Source organism: Theropithecus gelada, chromosome 9, assembly GCF_003255815.1.
Source record: "Theropithecus gelada isolate Dixy chromosome 9, Tgel_1.0, whole genome shotgun sequence".
Taxonomy (NCBI): domain Eukaryota; kingdom Metazoa; phylum Chordata; class Mammalia; order Primates; family Cercopithecidae; genus Theropithecus; species Theropithecus gelada.
In genome coordinates this window covers 90661771-90678855 of record NC_037677.1, presented here as the reverse complement: position 1 = coordinate 90678855, position 17085 = coordinate 90661771, and the positions used below count along the sequence as shown (strand labels likewise).

The window sequence follows — 17085 nt, the reverse complement described above, 5'->3', positions numbered from 1 at the left end:
ATTAGAAGGACAGGAGGAGAGGTTGAGGCCACTCTGCAGCTGGCGTCAGTTCTAACTATTTAGGAAAATATTCTGTGGTCTGATGTATTAAATAAGAAAACAGAGAATCAGTTAGAGGCTGTTGTTTGTAGAATAAGGTTAGTTTCAGATGAAGTCAAGTCAAAAGGATAGAAACTTTGGAGGGCGTAGGGAGTAGGGACAAAGATGAAAGACATAGGTAGAATTTGCCCCCACATAGTGTGAAGAACCACAGACACAATTCTCACAAAGATTTTGGGCATGGATCTCCAAAGCAGAATGTGTGTCTGTCAAGGAAGTGGGTGGAGGGAAGGCAGACACAATGCTTATATCAACTCCATTGTTGCCCAGGCTGGTCTCCAACTCCTGAGCTCAGGCGATCCACCCGCCTTGGCCTCCCAAAGCGCTAGGATTATAGGTGTGAGCCACTGGGCCTGGCTTCAAGTTATTTTTTAGTTGGAAAAAAAAAAATCAAAGCTTAGGCCAGAACAATATGAAAAGTTAATTAGTTTTGTTGGCATTGATATTTGGGACATTTTGTTAGTGCCCCTCCTTCCCACTGAGAGCCACATTTCCACAAATGCCTCTACTGTTAGAGGAAGGGGGAAGTATAACGGAATATCTGCTCCTAAATCTGGGTGCATTATCAATCCCCTATATAAGGAAGGGCTGACTGTTAACACAGCAACTGTTCTGGCCAGTCTAAGCTCTTTGCTAACTTGGATCTTTGTACTGTGGTATAAGAAGATCTTCTACAAGATTTGACTTACTTGCCCTGAGATATTTTCAGCTTTTCCACATACAATTGACAGATGACATCCTGGCATCCCTGACTTGTGGTACCGAAGTGTTGGAGAGTTGGTCTATCCTAATCTCCTAAGGCTTTCTGGAAAGGGTAAGGAGACCAGAGAGTAATGCTTATATCACTACAGCTCAGCTGAAAAGAGGGACCATCCCAGAGAGGGCCCAGGCTCTGAGAACAGCCCGATGTCTCAGGTTTGTGGGACCCTAACTTTATATGCTTCACGGCCAAGGTCTAATTGAGGCATGGTCCACAAAGCCCTCATGTAAAACCTAATGATGGCTGGGTGCAGTGCCTCATGCCTATAATCCCAGCACTTTGGGAGGCCAGGGTGGGTGGATCACTTGAAGCCAGGAGTTCCACAGCAGCCTGGCCAACATGGCGAAACCTCATCTCTACTAAAAATACAAAAATTAGCCAGGCATGGGGGTGCACACCAGTAATCCCAGCTACTTGGGAGGCTGTGGCAGGAGAATCGCTTGAACCTCAGAGGCAGAGGTTGCAGCGAGCTGAGACTGCGCCACTGCACTCCAGGCTGGGTGAGAAAGCGAGACTCTGTTTCAAAACAAAACAAAAAAACCCAATGACAATTGCAAGACAAGGGCCAACATACTGTCCTGCCTTTTCATTGAGAGCTCACCTTGAAAATTTCTGCCATTTTTCGTTGCTGAGGCAATGAACAGTGGTTCTCAATCGATATAATGATTGGCAGGTCAGAGTTGATGAAGGCACTGCGATCAATGGCTTCAACCACTTCCTGTGAGAGCCAAAACAGCTCATTAGAGTCCAGATATCAGTCAAGGTGGTCAGAAAGCAGGGTATTCATAGCCACGGAAAGCATCTCAATTGTTACATGCAGCACACTCTGACCAAAGGTGGTTTTTGTATTTTCTAATGAAGAATGAGGATAAGGCTATTTTGTAGAAAGACATTAAACTGTTTATAGTGAGTATTGTTCATATACTATAAGGAACAACTATCATTATATTGAATTTAACAAATCTATCTATATACATATTCTCTGTGTGTATATATACTCTGAGTATATATACAGTATATAAACAATATATTGTGTATATATAATACATATACAGTATATATACAATATATTGTGTATATATATTATATATACAGTGCATATATAGAGAGTATATATATATACACGCAATATATATATATAAATTGCAACAATATTATTACATGCTAACTAGTGTAAGGTAATGGTTACTAACTTTGGTTGAATGGGGAGTCTAATGAGAGTTCTAGATTAACTCCAGAAAAATGAACATGTGCACATTCCACATGATACAGCAAACACTTTTGGGAAGTCTTCATTTAGACCCAGCATAAAGACCCTTGACCTAAGGTGTAATTTGGTCAAGTCACTGATTTAAATGAAGAATGAAGTCCAGGCGCAGTGGCTCACACCTGTAATCCCAGCACTTTGGGAGGGTGAGGCAGGTGGATCACTTGAGGTCAGGAGTTTGAGACCAGCCTGGCCAACATGGTGAAACCCCATCTCTACTAGAAATACAAAAATTGGCCGGGCTTGATGGTATGTGCTTGTAATCCCAGCTACTTGGGAGGCTGAGGCAGGAGAATCTCTTGAACCTGGGAGTCGGAGGTTGCAGTGAGCCAAGATGGTACCACTGCACTCCAGCCTGGATAACAGATCGAGACCCTGTCTCAAAAAAAAAAAAAAAAAAAAAAAGAGACAAATGAAGATAATGCCTCTTTGTGATTTGATTTAAAGAAAGTTATGAAGGATTACCTTGAAGGGGATCTTGGTTGTCAGTGTATGTCCATGATAAATGATGGGCATCCCATCGTCTCCGTCCCAGCAGTCCAATTCTACACTTCGACAGCCTTGCAAGAGGACCTGTGTGATCAATGAGTGAATCCACCCCAGGTGAGCACCTAGAGATAAAGCCTCAAACTAAACCCAGCATGTAGTTCTACATATCAGGCAGTGTTCAGACTCAGGACTAAAGCAGAAGGGCACATGGTCTAAAATAAACACGGCATTTTCACCAAAGGCCACAATTAATCTGGAATGGGAAAGGAAGGGAACAGATTAAGGTAGAAAGAGTGTTTACCAGAGCTGAATATTAAAGGAAAGTAAAATTTGATAGCAAAACCATATGGCCATTTTCCTAGCAACTTTGGCCCCTTGAAATCTTCAAATTAGAGAGCCAGGCAAGTGCTCTATCTGGATAGACATCAATGGAGGTGAAAATGCTAATACCACAGCCCAGAGAAAATAAGGCCACTGAGTCCTTAATGAACCGGCTAAACATTTACAGCAAGCCAATCAGGATAAAATCACTTCCATTAAGACCCAAATTAAACCACGATTAAACATCTTTGCTGTGAATGCATAACATGTAAGAAGAGTAGAAGCAAAGAGTTATTAAGGATTTGCCTGGTTATCTAATTCCAGAATAGCAACTAGAGCAGAGACGGCAAATAATCCATAAATGGTTCCTTTCTCCCACATCCACAGCAGACATCAGTAATCAAGCTAGGCACACTAGTCCTTTAAGCTTTAATATGTTAGCTCACAACCTCTTTATTAAAGTGCTCCAGAAAACACTACCAAAGAATCAGATGAGTTGATACCTATTTGTTATCCTGGATCTGAAGTGGGAAGCAGAGCTCAATACATGTGCTTGGGTTGCAACTCTGTAAAGTTTGCTTGAAGCACTTTCTTCCTCCATAGATCTATCTGTACATCATCTTAAAAAATTACTACATACTGGAATAGTGAGCCAAGCCAATAAATTGATAGATCTGTAAATGTGCCTACCCACTGATTTTAGAATGCACATAATTATGTCTATGTGACAGCAATCCATTACTGGGGCTTAGTGGCCACTAGAGTTTCTGCAACTAAGATCAGGTAGTGGAATGATTCTCATTTTCACAGTTTTGTATGAGATATGTGCTATATTCTTCCTATTTTACAGCATAGTGGGTGGCCTAGAATCTCAAGGCTATCTGCTTCTTTCATCAGCTAGAGTATCTAGAGGGGCAGTGTCTTGGGCTGGAAATTGCTATGTAAAATGGTGGCTGGAACACCAAGCTGCTTATCTCTGTGGCACCCCTGCCAGACCGGGAGTAATGTTCAGCAACTGGCAACAGATGAGGTGGCTTTTCAGCATGGATGGACTAAAGGTCTTCACCAAAGTCTGTGTGACCTTAGATCTCCACATATGGCTAGAAGAGGAAAACCTGGGCTGGAAATTCTAGATGAGAAGAACAGGGCTTATTCTCACTTCCCATCTGCCCCATGGAGTAATGTTAAAAGGTAATTAGGAAGGGCCAAGGAAGAGTGGAGAGGGGTTAGAAACGAAGTAAGAGGGATCTACCTGCATACTAGGTTTCATCCCATCTGTGAGTGTATTTGAGGGGTTCTTGTGCCTTACTCAGAAGCTGTGATAGTCTCTCCTTGGGGTGTGATGTTAAGAGGTTTAAAATCTGTTTGACGTCAAACAGGAATGAAATAGGGATTAAAGCCAGGACACTGGTCCTTGTTTATTTTCCTGGGATAAATGTGCATACATATAAGTACATAGATATACATAGATATGCATATATGCACTTACACATATATGTACACACGTATATGTATGTATATACCTATGTATGTGTGTATATGAAATATATATAAGTAGCTGTATTTATATGTATATTTAATTTCATTCCTATAGAATAATGGATTTCAAACTTCTTTTAACTTTGGCATTTCTGTGTGCAAATGGAGGGCCAATATGTAAAGTGTGTAGAAGAGTAGTACATTACCTGAAGTGGGGCAGATGGTACCCCTCCTACTCTCTGGCTTCCTCATCTCAGTGTCGGGGACTGAGGCCCCATGACAGAACTCCTATGTTGAAAATCACTACGCTAAGGACACATCTTCATTCATAATAAAGGTTCCTTAGAAAATAGAGTTTAAAATATATATTCCCGCTACACAAGCTTTGGGATAAAAAAATTGCCCCATGCTATGAGGAATATCTGCCCGAATCTGGAGAACAAAGAAACCTCATTGTTGCTGGGGTTATGTAAACAATACACCTGTGATTTTCAAACCTGGACCCACATGCGCACACAATGACACACTTATATTCCCTGCCTAGCTCCAACCGAATTGACCCTTCTTGAAAGAGTTAAGAAAAAAGGCAGAATAGATGAGGAAGCTGCAGACGGTACAGCAGAGAGGCAATGGACAGGCAGATCGTTGCAAGTTGGATGTTTAGGTAAAAAGGATGGACTTTTTCCAGTCTAGAGAGCCTACTGAGTTTCAAAGACCATTCTCATGAATTTAATGTGTAGGGACAGTGCCTACAGTCTGTGCAGATTTTTTTCTGAAAAAATTTTTTTTTTTTGGTTACCATAGGGCTAGATTGATTATTTAACAAACTGAAAAGCAAAACAAACAATATTTTGGGAATAAGTACATAGAAAGTTGCATTTTCTACTATGCTTTCCCACTACAATATATTATTTAGCAGTTAGAGAACCGATTAGATAATTTTCCCATGGGAAAATCTAATTTTAGTGGGAGTAGGTCAGACTAACTAGGATCTAAAAGCTATGAGTCTCAAACAAACACTTTCATTTTGGCCTAGAATAAAGGTTAAGTATAGACGGGGGAAAACAAAACAAAACAAAACAAAAGAAGTAAAGAAGACGACTGCTGTAGTACAGCCAGTTTCCCACACATCGTGGTTCCTCACATTTGACACGGAACAGCTTACTCTATAAGCTCTTCAAAGGAGTCTGGGGCCAGGCTTTTGTGACTTTGGGGGTTAAGTAAATAATTAGGCTTAATAAAAACCACATTCCAAGTGGCATTCCCTGTACCTGGCTGTAGAGTTCTACCGAGGATTCTCCTTTGAGCTGATGGCCCGTGAGGTAGGTATTGTGCGAAGATTCGATGTAATAGTATGAGAGGGGTAGCTGCAGTTCTTTAAGGTTCTCCTGTGACTCATCGTTTTTTGAGGCAAAATTTTCTTTATCCATCAGAAACCTAGGTGAAACAAATTTTCTTGAGACTGCATGGGAAAAATGCATACTACTCTTAAAAGATGGGCAAAAGATATTTTAAAAGTTACCTTGCAAACCCTTCAAATGACATTAGTCCCTGATGACACATACTGATGTTAGGCTCAAACTTCTGCAAGGGATTAAAAAAAAAGTGTTATTTAGGTTAAGGAAACTAAGAGGGGGAAAGAAACCACCACATCATTTTTTAAAGCTGTTCTGTTTTCATCAGGAAACATCTAAACCAAATATTTGAACTAATTTAGTAATGTAGTGGTAAGAAGTGGTTTTTAGTCCAAAAGAAAACATTTATTATACTAAGCATATTTATTTAATAGAAAAAAGGAGAGAATGAGAAAAGAACAAGGCTAATAACAAAGTGTATCAGTTTATCCAGGTGAAAATGGGGATAATAATAGCAGTTACCATAAAGTTGGTGAGAGGCGAACTGAGATGATTCACATAGAGCACTTAGTGCCATGACTGCATTTAGTAATATTATAATGAGCACTCAACAGTGTGATAGTACTCTCACAATGTTAGCATTTTCAGTGATCAAATCCAACTGCTGAACAACTAATACACTGATACCCAGTCAGGTGATAAGGGAGGCTGAAACCTAGACTCATTTGTTGCATGGAGCCACACCACTCCTCTCTGCTGACACCCTGTAGTGTAAACCTTCACCAGCTATTGCTGGTTACTATGATAGCTTCCTAAGCAGTCTCTCTGTGTCTGTTCCTTCACCAGCACAGTTTACAACAAGGCCAGAGTAACCACTTAAAATTTTTTTTTAGAGACAGGGTCTTGCTATATTGCCCAGCATGGCCTCAAACTTCCGGGCTCAGGCAATCCTTCTGCCTCAGCTTCCTGAGTAGCTGGGACTACAGGTTTGTGCCACCATGCCTGGCTCAGAGTAACCTCAAAAAAAGTAAATCAGCCAGGCGTGCTGGCTCGCGTCTATAATCCCAGCACTTTGGGAGGCTGAGGTGGGCAGATCATGAAGTCAGGAGTTCGAGATCAGCCTGGCCAACATGGTGAAATCCCATCTCTAGTAAAAATGCAAAAATTAGCTGGGCATGGTGGTGTGTGCCTGTAATCCCAACTACTTGGGAGGCTGAGGCAGGAGAATTGCTTGAACCTGGGAGGCAGAGGTTGCAGTGAGCCAAGATCGTGCCACTGCCCTCCAGCCTGGGTGACAGAGCGAGACTGTCTCAAAAAAAAAAAAAAAAAAAAATCAAATCATGTTACTCCCCTGCTCAAAAATTTCAGTGGTATCCCATTTCACATGGACTAAAGCCAACCTCCTTATCATGCTCTAAAAGGCCTGGATGACTGGGCCCTTGTACATCTGTCTGACACCATGCCTGCCATTCTCTGCCTGGCTTGTGCAGCTCACAGTACACCAGCTTTTTGTGGTTCCTCATAAACCCCCAGCTTGCTGCTGTCTTGGTCTTTGACCTTGTGGCTCCCTGTGGGGAATGCTCTTTCCTGAGCCCTTCAAACCGGTTACTGACTTAGGGCTCAGTTCAAATGCCACCTCTTCCAAGTGGCCTTTGCTTACTCTCCTCAGCCCTCCTCCTGTATCATTCTATTTCCTCACTTGACTCAGTTTTTCCCCTACCCCATTATTACCTGAAATTACATCGTATCTTTGTTGTCTGCCTCACCCACTAGAATGTAAGCGGCATTGAGGGCCAGAACTTTTACCTTATTGTCTGCTATATTCCCACCTCCTAAAACTGAGCCAGCATAGTAGGAACTAGTACATATTCATTTAATGACTAATGAGGTTGAAAACTTAGACTAAATCTGTTGCATGTTCTAGAATAACAAGAAAAAATTATGTACCGACTCCTTATAATAGTTACTGAGTTAGAGAAAGCCTGGGACCTATGTTAATTATATGTTAAAGAACACTTACATACTTGTTTTTTGTTTGTTTTTTGAGACAGGGTTTTGCTCTGTTACCCAGACTGGTGTGCAGTGGTGCCATCTCAGCTCACTGCAACCTCTGCCTCCAGGGCTCAAGTGATTCTCGTGTCTCAGCCTCCCAAGTAGCTGGGATTATAGGCATCGACCACCATGCCTGGCTGATTTTTTTTTTTTTTTTAGATGGGGTCTCGCTCTGTTGCCAAGGCTGAAGTGCAGTGGTGTGATCTCAGCTCACTGCAATCTCCGCCTCGTGTTCCAGTGATTCTCCTGCTCCACTCTCCCGGGTAGCTGGGATTACAGGCATGCACCACCACACCTGGCTAATTTTTGTATTTTTAGTAGAGATGCGGTTTCACCATGTTGGCCAGACTGGTCTTGAACTCCTGATCTCAGGTGAGCCACCTGCCTCAGCCTCTCAAAGTGCTAGTATTAAAGGTGTGAGCCACCATGTGCGGTCCTGGCTGATTTTTGTATGTTTAGTAGAGATGGAGTTTCATCATGTTGGCCAGACTGGTCTTGAACTCCTGGCCTCAATTGATCCACTGACCTCAGCCTCCCAGAGTGCTGGGATTACAGGCATGAGCCATGAAACCCAGCCCATACTTGGTATTTTGTTAAAAAAACAAAACAAAAAAGGTCGGGCACAGTGGCTCACAACTGTAATCCCAGCACTTTGGGAGGCCAAGGTGGGCAGATCACGAGGTTAAGAGATTGAGACCATCCCGGCCAACATGGTGAAACCCCATCTCTACTAAAAATACAAAAATTAGCTGGGCATGGTGGCATGCACCTGTAGTCCCAGCTACTCAGGAGGCTGAGGCAGGAGAATTGCTTGAACCTGGGAGGTGGAGGTTGTAGTAAGCCAAGATCGCACCACTGCACTTCAGCCAGGCAACAGAGCGAGACTCCATCCCAAAAAAACAGAAAAAGCAAAACTCTATTTCTGTCCCAGATTTAAAGGCTTTGGAAAGAAGTATAGAAAGAGTAAACATTTAGCAGCAAATTATTAGAATGGCAGAGGCATCACACACACATGCACACACAAAGCAGGCACGAACCTGGATGATGCTGAGGATTTCATCATAAGTGCAGTGTTCTCCTTGGCAATTCACGAGGAAATCGTTGAGCTGAAGTATGCCCACCCCGAAAATGCCCAGAGATGTGCTCTCAATCCCAGTGCCATTTGTCACGATGCTTGCAGCAGCAATGGCATCAGATATCTGCCTCTGGTTGTCCGATAGCTGCTGTTTACTCTTGATGAACAACCCCAAATCTGAGACATTTCTGGTCAACAGATCTGAAACAGAATCACCACAGTACACGGACAAGATAGCCAGCATCTTTTGCAAAGTTTATTTTGGAGATAATGGTGTGGAGTTATTAAAATGGAGAAGCTCTTTACTAATGTACCTAAATAAGCCATCAAAGAAGTGTTTATTCCTGGATTCACATAGTGATAGGAATAAAAAACAAATCAATGAATAAATAAAGGTAACTAAGGGCTGGGCACGGTGGTTCATGACCATAATCCCAGCACTTTGGGAGGCTGAGGCAGGTGGATCACCTGAGGTCTGGAGCTTGAGACCAGCCTGGCCAACATGGTGAATCCTCGTCTCTACTAGAAATACAAAAATTAGCCAGGCATGGTGGTGTGCACCTGCAGTCCCAGCCACTCGGGAGGCTGAGGCACGAGAATTGCTTGAACCCGGGAGGCGGCAGTTGCAGTGAGCCGAGATTACACCACTGCACTCTAGCCTGGGCAACAGGGTAAGAGTCTGTCTCAAAAAAAAAAGGAAAAGAAGAAGGTTCAGTTGGGGACTTCAGGCCAAATTCAGGCTTTGGTTTTAGGGAGTAACTACTTGCACATTTTTATGTTCGCAGAGATTGAAGACATACCCTTAAAATTACAGTTTTACTGTAATTTAGAAGTGTAACTATAAGCATTTGTGTGCAGATTTTTGTGTGAATATAAATTTTCAACTTGTTTGGGTAAATACCAAGTAGTGTAATTGCTGGTCACATGGAAAGACTATGTTTAGCTTAGTAAGAAACTGCCACACTATCTTCCAAAGTGGTTGTACCATTTTACATTCCCACCTGCAATGTTCCAATTGCTTCACATTCACACCAACTTTGGTATGGCCATTTTAATTTTAGCCACTTTGGAAGACAGTCTGGCAGTTTCTTATGGAGCTAAACATAGGCTTACCATATGATCCAGCAATTGCACTCTTAGGTATTTACCCAAATGATGGAAAAACTTAAGCCCACACAAAAACCTGAATACAAATGTTTATAGCAGCTTTATTCATAATTGCTAAAACTTGGAAGAAACCAAGATATACCTCAGTAGGTGAATGGACAAACAAACTGTAGTACCTCCACAAAATGGAATATTATCCAGGGTAAAAAGGAATGGGCTACCAAGCTACAAAAAGCCATGGAGGAAGGAAACTTAAATGCATATTGCTAAGTGAAAGATGCCAGCCTGAAAACACTATGTACTGTGTGATTCCAACCATATGATATTCTGGAAAAGGCAAAACTATGGAGATAGTAAAAAGAGCAGTGGTTGCCAGGGACTTGGAGGGAGGATGTGGGGGGATGGAAAAGTGGAGCACAAAAAATTTCAGGGCAGGGAAACTATCCTGTATGATACTGTAATGGTGGATACATGTCATTACACATTTGTCAAAACCCATAGAATGCACAACACAAAGAGTGAATCCTAATGTTAACTATGGACTTCAGTTCATCATAATGTATAAATATTAACTCATTGTAACAAATATACCACACTAATGCCAGATATTACTAACAGAAGAAAGTCCGTGTGGGAAAGCAGAAGAGAGTATATTGAAACTCTGTACTTTCCACTCATTTTCCCATAAACCTAAAATTGCTCTAAAAATAAAGTCTAGACTGGGCATGGAGGCTCATGCCTAAGATCCCTGCACTTTGGGAAACTGAGGCAGGAGGATTGCTTTAGGCTAGGAGTTTGAGAGCAGCCTGGTCAACAGAGCAAGACCCTGTCTCTACAAAAAATTACATTATTTTAAAATAGCATTTTAAAATAATAAAAAATACATGAAAATGATAAATAAAATGAAAACAAAAATAATAAAACAAAAAATAAAGTCTAATAATTTTTGAAAAATGTAACTACTTGACTAATTCATGGTTATGGAGATTTTACGACTAAAGCTGAACAATAGTTAATAGTCTCAGCTCAAGGACAACATAAACTTACAAATAATTATGAAGCAACTGCATAAAAGAGGAAAGGTTTTTGTTTTTTCTATTTGTGTTTATGGTTTCCAGGAAGAACAGAGGAGGAAAATGATAGGCTGAAAATGCATGGGTGGTTAGAAAAATGCATGGGTGGTGATAGTAATGGTGGTGGTGGTGAATGGGATAGAAGAATGAGACATTCTGGTTTACACAGTAGGAAATATATCCTGGACAATCATTCAGACAAAAGTACCCTGTGGAAGGCACTAAAGACTCTCCTTGTCAAAGGGCAGGAGACTACTGCCCTGAGATTGAATACCCATCTGTCTGTACGTAGGAAAGAGACTGGGGGTTCTCCACTGTGACACACACCACATACTTAGCAGACATTTGGAAATGGTCAGTGATATGGTTTGGCTGTGTACCCATCCAAATCTCATTTTGAATTGTAGCTCCCACAATTTTGTGTTGTGGAAGGGACCTGGTGGGAGGCAGCTGAATCATGGGGGCAGGTCTTTCCCATGCGAAAATGTTCTCGTGATAGCAAATAAGTCTCATGAGATATGATGGTTTTATAAAGGGGAGTTTTTCCTGCACAAGTTATCTTGTCTGCTGCCATGTGAGACATGCCTTTCATCTTCTTCCATGATTGTGAGGCCTCCCCAGCCAGGTGGAACTGTGAGTCCATTAAACCTCTTTTTCCTTATAAATGACCCAGTCTCGGGTATGTCTTTATCAGCAGCGCGAAAATGGACTAATGTAGTCGGGAAAGGGTTTTTGGTTGTCAGAATGACTGGAGGGCTTTATTGGTTAAATATCCTGAAATACATGGGCAGAACCACACAATGATGAATTTCTTTGCTCAAAATGCCAGTAGCACCTGCTCCCATGACACCAGCTGACACCTTAAAATAATTCTCTAAGTGTTGGCTGGGCATGGTGGCTCACACCTGTAATCCCAGCACTTTGGGAGGATGAGGTGACAGATCACGAGGTCAGGAGATCGAGACCATTCTGGCTAACACGGTGAAACTCCATCTCTATTAAAAATACAAAAAATTAGCCAGGCGTGGTGGCCCATGCCTGTAGTCCCAGCTACTCGGAGGCTGAGGCAGGAGAATAGATTGAACTCAGGAGGCAGAGGTAGCAGTGAGCCGAGATTGCACCACCGCACTCCAGCCTGGGCAATGGAGAGAGACTCTGTCTCAAAAAAAAAAAAAAAAAAAAAAAAAAAAATTCTCTTAAGTGTTTCCTACACAGCAGTAATAGCACACTATGTGGGACAGGCTCAGAGTTTGTGTGATTGGACCTCTGACCTTAAGTTTTAGACAGATTGGTCCCAAAGGGAAATCCTAAAATGTTCGACAAACCTAGGTCAGGCTGAAGATCGCTGGTGTTTTCATCAATCATCAAGTTGGTGTAGAGCGGGGCTGACTCGGATCCAGATCGGCTGCAGGGCACTGCATAGACATCAAACAGATCCTTCAGGTCCTTGCGGCTCCTGACACTGAATGGGGAATGGAAAACACCTCTCATTGAGTATCTTTATAGAAGTGGGGGGCCTGAGAAAGAATAAGAAGGAAACATACACTGTACCTGAACGATTTGAACAGCTCAACAAATTCAACAAAACTCATGTTGCTGTCTGAAACCATGAAGCTCTGAAATCCCTTCATGCCGCCTTTGATCCGCCCATGCCAGCTACTACTGCTCCAAGCACTGCAACAAAGACAAGGCCTTCATGGGCACAAGGGCAGGCCACTGTTGTGATTCTGTCCCACCAGAGTTGCTCCAATTCGCAATATGAGCAAAACAATGAGTGCAAGTTATTTAAGATTGAAGCTATTTTCTGATACTCTTTTCATTTCTCTTAATCTATATTGTATCAGAGGAAATAAAACATGTTGTATATGAAAAAGAAAACATGTTTCTAGTCTATTTAATAAGGGCCCAGGGCTGAGGTTAATATTCCTCTATTAATCAAAACAGTTCTTTGAAATTGCAGATCAATGGGCAAAATAAATGTTTTTGAAGATGTCTTCTTAAAAAAGAGCCCCAAATTACTCACTCTTAATCTGTGGGAAATAATGCACGTTCTTTTCTATATTCTAAGTTATAGAAAAACATTTAAGAAGAAACTTTTGAGTGTATTGTCTGATTCCTTTCTTAACCAGTCCTTAGATGAAAACAGAGAAGAGCTTTTAAATATTAATGGAAAATGTGAGTCGGAAAAATGTTAAGAATGGAAAGGGCTGGGTGCGGTGGCTCATGCTTACAATCTCAGCACTTTGGGATGCTGAGGTGGGAAGATTGCTTGACCCCAGGAGTTCGAGACCAGCCTGGCCAACATAGTGAGGCACTGTCTCTAATTTTAAAAAATTTTAAAAAGAATGGAAAAAACCCAGCTCTGCCTAGGATTATATTTGCACCTTCCAAGGCTGCATCTATTCAATGTAGAAATATCAGTCAACTCAGTCAGAACAGTCTTCCTGTTTCACAACATTTTTTATGAGAGATGTTTTGATTATGGTTTGTAGTCAAATTAATGAACAGGATCTATTTTTTTTTGTCTTGGATTTTAAAAGTTTTTTTGAAATATTTCAAATATATAAGAAAGTGTAGAGAATATCATAAAGTCTATTTTAGGTATATTAAATATATAATCTAAAAACTATATATTTAAGAATATAAACATAAAATATATAGTCTGTTGAAGTGACTCTCAACCCTGCTAACAATGTTCACTCATGGAAAATTAATTTGTGCTGACATCTGAAGGTCGCCTTCAGTAATGAAAGAGCACTACAAATTGATAACTTTATAGCATTTCGTAGGCATAGGTTGTAGGTTGTTGATCCCCAGTGTAGTGCAGGAAACATAGGGTAGAGGTGCAGGAAGAGGAAAATGGTGACTTCATTATTTGTAGCGAAAGAAGTAAATGTCCTGTCTTGCTTCTTTCTGGTTGCAGGTCCAGCTAGTGTCTGTAGGAACCCATCTCCCTTTGATTCTAGGAAACTGTTTGTCCACTCTTTCCACTACCAGACTTAGGATTCAGTCTAGCTTTCCCCCTTAACAGCATTCAGCTGATTTTTCCTCTCCTGCCTTGTGTTTTCTTTCTGTTTTAAAACACTTGAGTGGGTGCTGATCCCTGTCCTCCTGGGGTTGGCCTTCTGATCTTGCATCTGGCATGTCAATTTCTCTTTTTAAAAGATTTTCCTCCCTTACTCTGTCCTTTCTTTTCCTGCTCATGAATGACTGAAATAAACGGGAAATGCCATTTAATCCAGGTTCCTAGATATTTACCCAGGATACTACACAGGCTGAAAGTATAATAAACAGGATTCTGATTTTTTTAACTTTTAGTTTTGCTATGAATCTAAATGTACATAAAAGTTGCAAGAGTGGTACAAAAAATTCCCATATAACCTTGACACATGCTCACCCATTGTAGAATGTGAATGTGTAAAGCATAAATTATAAGTTCATAGCTCACATTGTGAAAGAATTTTTATTTAAAAGATAATTTACTGTAGGATTCTTTTTTCTTTTTCCTTTCTTTCTTTTTCTTCTTCTTTTTTTTTTTTGAGACAAGCTGTCACTCTGTTGTCTAGGCTAGAGTGCAGTGGCATGATCACGGCTCACTGCAGCCAGAACTTCCCAGGCTCAAGTGAAACTACCACCTCGGCCTCCTGAGTAGCTGGGACCACAGATGAGGACCACCACACCCTGCTAATTGTTTTATTTTTTGTAGAGATGGGATCTCTGTTGCTCAGGCTGGTCTCAAATTCCTGGGGGGCTCAAGTGATCCTCCTCCCCTGACCTCCCAAAGTGCTAGGATTACACGTGAGAGCCACCGTGCCCAGCCAGGATTCTTATCAATAACAAGCTTCCAAGAGAAAGAGAGAGAAAAGGAGAAAGAGAGAGAGGGAGGGAGGGAGGGAGGGGTGGAGAGAGGGAGAGGGGGAGGGAGAGAGAGAGAGAGAGAGAGAAGAAGAGAGAAAGAGAGAGAGAGAGGGAGAGAGTGTGTGTGTATGTGTGTAATAAAGTGAAGAGTTCCTGTTTTAGCTTGGTTCTGTCTGGAACCTCCACATTTCTTAAACTTTAATGTGGGATACAGGGAGATGGAGCAGCATTCTGGTTCCCTTTGGAAGTCTGCCATTTTAATATCATTTCTTCTTCTGAGAGGGTAGATGTTGTTTCAAATAGGTAATTTGCATGGAACTTATAATTGATTATAACAGCTTTAGAATTATACTTAAACATATCCAACTGGCTGTGATACTTGAATTCATTCCTCTAGACATGTGTAACTTACATATGAGAAAAGTATTAAATATATTTCATCGATTAGCAAAGGGGCCAAATAGCTTACATTAAAACAATCTATTCTCTCTTCTTCATTTAGAGCAGTGCTATCCAACAGAACTTTCTGCAGTGATAAAAAGAAATGTTCTCTATTTACACTCTTTGGGATAGTAACCATCAGCTACTTGTGGCCATGGAGCACTTGAAATATCACTACTGTGACTGAGGAAGTGAATTTTAAATTTTCGTTAATTTTAATTAATTTACATTTGAATTTAAATACCCACATCTAGTTCGTGGCTAGTGTACTGGATAGTACAGATTTGGAGAATCATGGCTTGGGTTTTGTTACTGCTACTGACCTTTGAAGTAATATGAGAAGGTAGGAGTACAAAACTGGGAAAACTAGGATCATTTAACATTTTGGGATTTTTCAGTTTTCAGTTCAACTATACGTCAAAATGTGAAACAGTCTTTCCATAGACAAGTGTAAAGATATGCCCTTCCACACCACTGGGATAATGTGAAGGGTCCTTCTGTTTTATCATGTTAAGGCCCCACCTGGACGGGCTCTTGTTTGAAGAAGGCAGCACAGGGGAGGACACTGGCCTGATGGGAGATGACGTCCCGGCAGCCAAGTTGGGGGACCCAGCTGTGGTCAAAGAGTGGGCTCTTCTGGAAGGGAGGGGGTTTGGCGGGCTAGCGATGGTATTCGCCTCTGTGAGGATGAAAGACAGAAAAGAGACAATGACTCAGATTATACTTTCCCTCAGAACCAAATGCAAACCAGAGAGGCTTCCGGATATCTGAGCAAATCAACCTATGCAGCTGGTTTCTATACAAGCAGCACCAAAATATGTTTATGAATGGGCTAATCTGGTGGGGTCTTAATGGGTTACATGTTAGAACCATCTGGGAAGCTTCAAAAATAAATAGATGTCCAGCTTCCAGCCAGAGAATATCTGAATCAGTTATTCTTGGATGTGGACAGAGGAACCAGATTTTCTTTTTCTTTTTTTTTTTTTTTCGTGATGGAGTCTGGCTCTGCCACCCAGACTGGAGTGCAGTGGCGTGATCTCGGCTCACTGCAACCTCTGCCTCCCAGGTCCAAGCAATTCTCCTGCCTCAGTCTCCCAAGTAGCTGGGATTACAGGCGCCCACCACCACGCCCAGCTAATTTTGTATATTTTTAGTAGAGACGGAGTTTCACCATGTTGGCCAGGCTGGTCTCGAACTCCTGACCTCAGGTGATCCACCCGCTTCGGCCTCCCAAAGTGCTGGGATTACAGGCGTGAGCCACTGCACCCAGCCCCAGATTTTCTTAAAAGCTCTAATATGCAGGCAAGGTTGAGAATCACTGGTCTAATCCATCAAATTATACCATGTATATCTACTATTCCCTGTCAGTAATGGTAAGTTAATTAACGGGGATTTTATTCCAAGTATACTATGCTTGCAGAAGCACCTCTTAGGTTTCATTGTCTGGTTAGGACAAAGAGTTTTGTTAGAAATGCTTGCAATACTTAAATCACAATTTAAAACCAAATGTATACTTTTTTCCCCATAAAAATTAAAAAACAAAAATCTCAGATGTAAACATGCCGCTTTACCTGATTCTTCTTGTTCATTAATGTCTTGAGGATCAGAACCACTCCGGCTTCGACACTCTTTGTGCATCTTGGCCTTTCGGGTTGCCATCTCATCGTCAGTTGCCTCTCCACTCTCACCCTGGGAACACAAAGCTTACA

At 41.5% G+C, this 17085-nt stretch overlaps 1 protein-coding gene across 3 annotated transcripts in view; it reads right to left on the bottom strand.

Moving 5' to 3' along the window:
• PLCE1 (phospholipase C epsilon 1) overlaps positions 1 to 17085 on the bottom strand; it is a 358406-nt gene that overhangs the window by 60520 nt on the left and 280801 nt on the right. For 2 of the 3 annotated variants that reach the window (XM_025396381.1, XM_025396383.1), the window contains 9 exons: positions 16948 to 17065; positions 15899 to 16055; positions 12629 to 12751; positions 12403 to 12539; positions 8860 to 9098; positions 5938 to 5999; positions 5687 to 5852; positions 2592 to 2699; positions 1461 to 1577 (listed from right to left, as the gene is read on the bottom strand). In XM_025396381.1, the coding sequence (XP_025252166.1) occupies positions 1461 to 1577; positions 2592 to 2699; positions 5687 to 5852; positions 5938 to 5999; positions 8860 to 9098; positions 12403 to 12539; positions 12629 to 12751; positions 15899 to 16055; positions 16948 to 17065 (1227 nt within the window). The remainder of the gene's footprint in view (positions 1 to 1460; positions 1578 to 2591; positions 2700 to 5686; positions 5853 to 5937; positions 6000 to 8859; positions 9099 to 12402; positions 12540 to 12628; positions 12752 to 15898; positions 16056 to 16947; positions 17066 to 17085) is intronic. The other variant, XM_025396382.1, reaches the window with a different exon arrangement.